This window comes from Charadrius vociferus, unplaced genomic scaffold (assembly GCF_000708025.1).
Source record: "Charadrius vociferus isolate BGI_N301 unplaced genomic scaffold, ASM70802v2 scaffold1285, whole genome shotgun sequence".
Taxonomy (NCBI): domain Eukaryota; kingdom Metazoa; phylum Chordata; class Aves; order Charadriiformes; family Charadriidae; genus Charadrius; species Charadrius vociferus.
This window is the reverse complement of record NW_009648435.1, coordinates 249,167-256,226: the sequence shown is the minus strand read 5'-3', so window position 1 is coordinate 256,226 and position 7,060 is coordinate 249,167. Positions and strand designations below refer to the sequence as shown.

The following is a 7,060-nucleotide window of genomic DNA, read 5'->3' as shown; positions in this document are numbered from 1 at the left end:
ACAGATCCAGCCAGCTGACATATGAGATGGAGTGATTTCTATTACAGAATCATAAAATCATAGAATGGATTGGGTTGAAAGGGATCTTGAAGATCACCTAGTCCAACCCCCTGCCCTGGGCATGGACACTCAGCCCAGGTTGCTCCAAGCCCCGTCCAACCTGGCCTTGAACACCTCCAGGGATGGGGCAGCCACAGCTTCTCGGGGCAACCTGCGCCAGGGGGTCACCACCCTCACAGGGAAAAATTGCTTCCTCATATCTCATCTCAATCTCCCCTCTTCCAGTGTAAAACCATTCCCCCTCATCCCATGGCTCCCCTCCCTGATCCAGAGTCCCTCCCCAGCTCTCCCGTAGCCCCTTTAGGGACTGGAAGGGGCTCTGAGGTCTCCCCTTTTTCGCCTTCTCTTCTCCAGGCTGAACCCCCCCAACTCTCTCAGCCTGTCCTCCCAGCAGAGGGGCTCCAGCCCTCCCAGCATCTCCGTGCCCTCCTCTGGCCCTGCTCCAACAGGTCCATGTCCTTCTGGTGGCCTCTGAGCTGGAGGCAGCACTGCAGGGGGGTCTCCCCAGAGCGCAGCAGAGGGGCAGAATCCCCCCTCTCGCCCTGCTGGCCACGCTGCTGGCCAGGGTGTGGGTGGCTTTCTGGGCTGCCAGCGCACATTGCCAGCTCATGTTGAGTCATACCTTCCATTTTACAACCACTGTATGTTTTTATTTTGGTTTGAGTTTTTTTTCCTTCTCCATCCTTCAGCTTCCCTGACATAAACCCTCTTTCTCTCTCTGTGTCCCAACCACACTGGGCAACTGTCATCTGCTGCGGATGGGATGACCTGGGTGAAGCAAAAGCACAGAGAGTACGAAACATCTGTTAATTAGGCTCTAGGGCATATTTAATCCGTTTTGCTTTGGCAAATGTTGAAACAGATTTCTCTAAAGGCCCTTAAGTGGCAATAGCCAGGTTGGTATCTGGCACTGTCCCACAGCGAGAGGTACTGAGGAAGGAATGGGCTTAAGGACCGTTTTGAAAGATCTCAGGACACCCGTTTAGATACAAGATTTTATTTCTTGCCGTGATGGCAGCAGAGAACGGTAAAGTCTCAAGCAGCCACTTTCAGAGTGATGAGGAAGGGCAGAGAAAGCAGTGAAGGAGGCAGAGAGCCCTCTGCGGGTGGGTGTTCGGTGCTGAGGGCACAAGAGGAGTCATGGCTTGAAGTTTCCCCCCCTTCCAGCAAGGGTTCTTCCCATCTCGCTACTTGTCCTCAAGGAAGGTGCACACCTGGAGGAGATCTGAAAAAGGGAAAGGACAGGGAGAAGTTTAGATCCTGCCTTTAAACTGCCATCGCACCCATGCCAACAACGTCATCTTGTGGAAAATACATTCAGTGTGCCACAAAAAAAATGTATATTAACCACAGATTGCACTGAACGCACACTGATGGGACAGGGTGGGTTCTTTTCAGTGTTTCTCAAAGTGCATATTTCCTAAGGGTGAGTAGAAATCTTTGATTCCCTCCAATGCCAGAGCAGCAGCCTTCAAGGCTGTTTTCAGTCCATCCAAGGAACTTCGAGAAAAGTATACTGGCATCGTCATGAGTTATCCTGATTTTGCTTTAAAAAAATCTGATGGACAGCTACAGAAGAAACCATCCATGCCTGCGAGGCTAAGAACTGCAATTCACAGACTTCTTCCTGGGGCTGTTACAGTTACCTGATGGGTTGCAGGTATTGAGGCTAGCAACTGAAGCATAGTATTGATCTCCCAGGAATTCCTTGTATGTTATTCCGTCGTGGAGTTTGACCAGACACTTGGTCAAATCTTTAAACAGAAGGTCCTTGGTTTTTGACTCAAACAGCTTGAAACTGTCTTTCTCGATTCCTTTTGTTCCAAACAGTTTCTGAAATAAAGGTGGGGGAAGAGGTAAGCGTGTGTAACAAGGAGAAAAGCTGGCAAGATTGAGCTCGTGCAAGTCTAGGTCTTAGTCCTCATTCTGCTGTCATTCAGCAGTTCATTGAAATGTCTTCTATTCCTAATTCTTTTCTTGCCACAGAATGGTACAAATTATCAAGCATACTCTAATAAACAGCAATCTAAGAGGTTGGTTTTCTTAATAAAAAGCCCCACAGTAGGAAAAAATTTTTAGAAGTGTTTGGGAGAAAAGACAGTGAAGGGCAAAATGAGACCTGACGAGGTGTGACTCTCAACAGAGGTGGCCAACCCTTCTGCTAAAGAAAGCTGGGATGATCCATGGGTGGCTTCTTACCGTGTTGAAATCTACATCCATGGGAATGACTTTCCTTAAATCCTGTCCACCACTTAGTCCAGACCTTATTACATAGTTTAGAGGAAATTATTTTAAGCATCATTAATTAATACTATGGAATGTTTAATAAAGCCAGTGTTTTATATAGTTTATAGTACAGTGTTTTTTATATGGTCTAGTGGGAGGTGTCCCTGCCCATGGCAGGGGATTGGAACTCGGTGATCTTCAAGGTCCCTTCCAACCTAAACCATCTTATGATTCTATGATTCTTCACCACCATTCTGGGGAGCCCCCAGCCAAGCTCTAGAAATTTAGGATTGAATCTTCTGCCCATGTGGTTAGATGAGGGATCTCTCGGTGGCAGGCGCAGTTGTGGCACGGCTGTCAAAACAGCTTTTTTTTTTTTTTTTTCCCATTTTAACCTCTTGCTACATGCGGAGCCCATTGGCAGATGCTGCCAGCGGGTCCTGCGCCGTGAGCTGAAAGCCAAAGGAGCTGAGTGCCCGAGTGCCTCTCAGCAGACCCTGACGCTGGAGTGAACAGTAATGTTTTCAGTGTAAAATCAACCAGATCTGGTTTAACCTGGTTCCAGTTACACCAGTAGCTGTAAGATTGTGTGTGTGCAGGGAGCTGCTGTCTTCTCGGGGACGGTGCCTGACCCAGCTGGGTTAGAAACCAGGCACCCCAGAGGAGCTTCTGGAAGAGCGCAGCCTGAGGAGCAGGAGGTGATAATCTCATGTCACACAAGTACAGCGTGACCATAGCAACCACTACCATCCAGCTGTTACCCAAAGGTGCATTTACTAAAGTGGCAGAGGAGGAAGAGCCGTTCAAAAGGGACAGAGGAAGGGGGATGTACAGTAAAATCTTTCACGTTGCGCTGACTTGGGGAAACTCACAGCATCGTTGCTCTAAAAATGCAAATGTGCTTCAAAAATCCATCTCTTCCGTTGTCAGCGCTACTAACCTCTTGTCTCTCCAGCAGCTCACGGACTTTTTTTGCTTTCTCGGGACGCGTGACCACAGCATGGGTGGGAACTTTGGCCAGGTGGCAGTTCCTGTAAGCCATGATGTTTTCCCGTCGCCCGTCAGTGCACAGCAACTCAAATTGGTCCATTTTCAGATCTTTGGCCCAGTCTTCTTTATTTTTGCCTTTAAGGAGAATTGGTTTGGAGACTCAGAGACGTTGTGTAGCAGAAGAATGTCAGCCTCACAACACCTAAGCAAGGCGTTTGTCCCTGCCTACGTGTGCACTGGCACTTGGGGACATGTACAAGGGAGGCTGTAAGTAACAAAAATAATTCAGGCAGGGGAAGGCAGCTCTGCCAAGACCCGTGCAGCAGAACAACCACATACCGTCAGTGTTTTCCTCGACGATTGAATGCTTAATAAAGGCCACATCCCCCCGCTCGACCAGACACCTGGGGAGTACAAAGAAAGGCAAGTGATGCGGGTGCTTCAGTCCTGGCCATTTTCCCGCAGATTTGGTTCTGACCCATGTCTTACTTCATAAAAGCAATCCCCGAGGACAGCCAGGTCTAGGAGCCCTGCCATGAATATTTTAAGGATACCCGAAATACAGTCTTTTAACACATTCTGGGAAAAAAAACCAAACCATGCATCCTTCTCACAGGATAAGCAGCCGATTTATTTTATTGTCAGAAAGAAGCAATTTGGCCAGGTTCAGGATTCACTTTGCTTTTTGCAATGCCTGCGTGCTCGTGTTAATAGCTTTGTAAAAACACTGACTGGCACTGAAAGGACTGCAAACCCAAAACTGCAGCAGGATCTCTTTGCTCTTAGCTGTAAATGAAACCCTTCTCTTTTTAAATTCATGCCCATTATGAATTACTTTTAGACTTGAGCCGATACCGAGCGGGTACAGAGGAGACAGCACTGGGGCTGACCTCTGGTCTCTGCATTTTTTAGAGGACGGCTCATTTTAACTGAGGCGAGCAGCATTTTTTGCAGGGAGTGTCTAGTGGCAGCGTTGTTTGCGGGTCCCCACCTTTTGACACTCCTTATTTGTGGTTAAAAGTGTAGCGCTGCTGCCATTGTAGGAGGTCTGGTCAAAACGCTTGTGTCTCTCCAAGTTTGCTTGGAGGCACCAGGACATTAATTTTACAGATCGGGACATTTTGCGACATTTTGCATTATTTTGCAGGAGGCCGCATAAAGAAAAAATGTACAGCATACGTATAATATTACAACACATTCAGCAGTGTAATGGAGAAAAAGAGAGAAGGTCAGCAAATTAGCATCAACGTGAGGCTGTACTCTGTATGTGATCTACCCATAACCTCTGTGATTAGCCCTCAGGGTACCTGAGAGCGCCCGGAGCGCTCCCACCACCTACCGGAAAGCTCCAGTATATCCATAGTATTTCTCGTGGCTGCTGGCGACACACTTCTCTGGTGGGACCCTCCCCGAGCCCTTGCAGAGTTGGCAGAGGCGGGAGTTAGGAGGAGACCCGGGAGCGCAGCTCTCGCTGAAGTATTCATCTGAAGGCAGGAATAGGGGGGGAGAGGGGGGAATCACTTTTCCTGCACTGAAAAGTTAAGTTTTCTTTTAATAATACGTTCTCCGGCTGAATTTGCGTCAGCTGCCCTTGGGAGCTGGAAACGGGCTGCGAGAAGGAACACGATTCAGAGGACAGCAAATCACACGCATCCAGTTTTCACTGTGAAACTGGTGTCTTGTTATGATTGATAGGCAAGCGGGGCCAAAGGCTCAGTTGCAACAGGCACTAGTTTGGCTTAGAAAGAAGGTTTTTGCCACAAACCTCTCCCGGCTCACACGGAACCAGCACAAGCCCCCACAGCCTTTTTGGGTTGGCTGAGCTGCCTTTGGCAGCACCGCCCCAGCTCTGGGGGAAGAAGGGAGGGTGGCAAAGGCAGGCAGGAGGACAGAGAGGCTGAGCCTAAAACTTGCTAACACTTCTCGCAGTTAGAGGTTTCCTTTTAATAGTTGTATGCTTGATTTGCCCTGGTCATTTATATGCCTAATTTGCCCTGGGTCAATAATATTTCCAAACTATTTTGGTTGGACCATAATTCTCACTGGTTGAAAGTGGGATGTAGAAGTTGATTTCTAAGCAATCTCTAAAGTCCCAGAGCCAATGCGGACTTTTACCCCCTTATTCTCCAGCAGTCAGATCGGTCCCTTTAAGTTTTGTGAACGAAGATCAGCCTCTGCCCCCTGTTCTCAGCCCTTCCTCTCCCTTCTGAGATTCATAAACCCGTCCTTTACCCCCACTCCATGCCCTCCACAAAGCACCAGGCCCCCTATACACAGGGCAACCTGTATTCCCTTTTTTGGGAATACCTTTTGGGCTACTGCAAAGGGAAGGGGAGAGATGTGAAAAGAAAGCAAAGCCCCCCAAAAGAGCTGACATGCCGTATTTCACTCTGACACAGCCACCAAAAACTTAGCGAGACCTTAAGTAACAGAGGCTTCTCCGTTTCCCACCTCCAGGTGGGAATCTTGGAGGCATGAGAAACTTTGAAGACGGGATGAAGGACGAGGAAAACATTTTTGCAGACAGATCCCCAGCTTGAAGAAACGGCTGCAAAACTCGACTCACCGAAATTGCAGCTCCCCGTCTTGTTGTGGATCAAGCCCATGGGGATGTTCCAGCCAGCAGTTCTCCCGACAGCGGTGTGGCACGACTTCTTGCCCTGCAGATTGTTCCATGTGATATCGCTGTTAGATTTCTTCACAACAGCCACGGCAAAGTAGGATGCTTTCGGAAGATAAAAGAGAGGAGGATTAAGGACTGATCTGAGGATCCCACTACGCTCCCTTAGGAGAGCTTTGGCTCCACTTGGGAGAGGACACCTATGAACAGCCTAGCAGAAGTACTTTCCACTTAGAAATGATTTGCCAGGCAGCGACAACGGAAGAGTTTGCAGGCACGATGCGTCTGCTCCCACCATCCTTCTGGGAAATTGGTCTCATAGAATCACAGAATCCCAGACTGGTCAGGGTTGGAAGGGACCTCTGGAGCTCCCCCAGTCCCACCCCCCGCCAGAGCAGGGGCCCCTCCAGCAGTGGCACAGGACGGCGTCCAGGCGGGTTTGGGATGGCTCCAGGGGGGGAGCCTCCCCCGCCTCTCTGGGCAGCCTGTGCCACTGCTCTGCCACCCTCACAGCAGAGAAGGCCCTCCTTGGGTTGAGATGGAACTTACTATGGTCGAGTTTGTGCCCATTCCCTCTTGTCCTGTCACTGGGCACCACTGAGAAAAGACTGTTCCCATCCCCCTGGCACCCGCCCTTTGAGTATTTGTAAGCGTTAAGAAGATGCCCCCTCAATCTTCCTTTCTGTAGACTAAAGAGACCCAAGTCCCTCAGCCTTTCCTCATATGAGAGATGTTCTAATCCCCTCATCGCCTCTGTAGCCCTTTGCTGGACCCCCTCCAGCAGATCCCTGTCTTTCTTGACCCGGGGAGCCCCGAGCTGGACACAGCACTCCAGATGTGGCCTCACCAGGGTAGAGCAGAGGGGGAGGATGACCTCCCTCCACCTGCTGGCCACACTCTTCTTGATGCCCCCCATTGATGCCATTGGTGTTCTTGGCCACCAGGGCACATTGCTGGCTCATGATCGTATTGTTGTCCACCGATGTCTCCCTGACATTTCCCCGCCCCCCAAAACTCTGACACTTGGGCATGCGAGAAGGCTGTAGCAAGACATATGTGATGATTTCTTATCCCCTCTTTAGCAAAGCACAAAAACCTTCCCTCCTCTCCCTCTTCCCGTTTCTTTAAGGAGCAAAAAATTTCCTAATGCTACAACTGAGTCCA

At 49.5% G+C, this 7,060-nt stretch overlaps 1 protein-coding gene across 1 annotated transcript in view; it reads right to left on the bottom strand.

Annotated features, from left to right (window-relative positions):
- Nucleotides 1-1,041: 1,041 nt before the first annotated feature.
- Nucleotides 1,042-7,060, bottom strand: part of LOC104286762 (ovotransferrin-like) — a 16,772-nt gene continuing 10,753 nt past the window's right edge. Inside the window, exons 12-17 of the mRNA XM_009885395.1 lie at nucleotides 5,843-6,001; nucleotides 4,616-4,760; nucleotides 3,616-3,680; nucleotides 3,227-3,411; nucleotides 1,707-1,893; nucleotides 1,042-1,285 (exon numbers count right to left, since the gene is read on the bottom strand). Coding sequence (XP_009883697.1) covers nucleotides 1,248-1,285; nucleotides 1,707-1,893; nucleotides 3,227-3,411; nucleotides 3,616-3,680; nucleotides 4,616-4,760; nucleotides 5,843-6,001 — 779 coding nt within the window. The 3' untranslated portion in view covers nucleotides 1,042-1,247. The remainder of the gene's footprint in view (nucleotides 1,286-1,706; nucleotides 1,894-3,226; nucleotides 3,412-3,615; nucleotides 3,681-4,615; nucleotides 4,761-5,842; nucleotides 6,002-7,060) is intronic.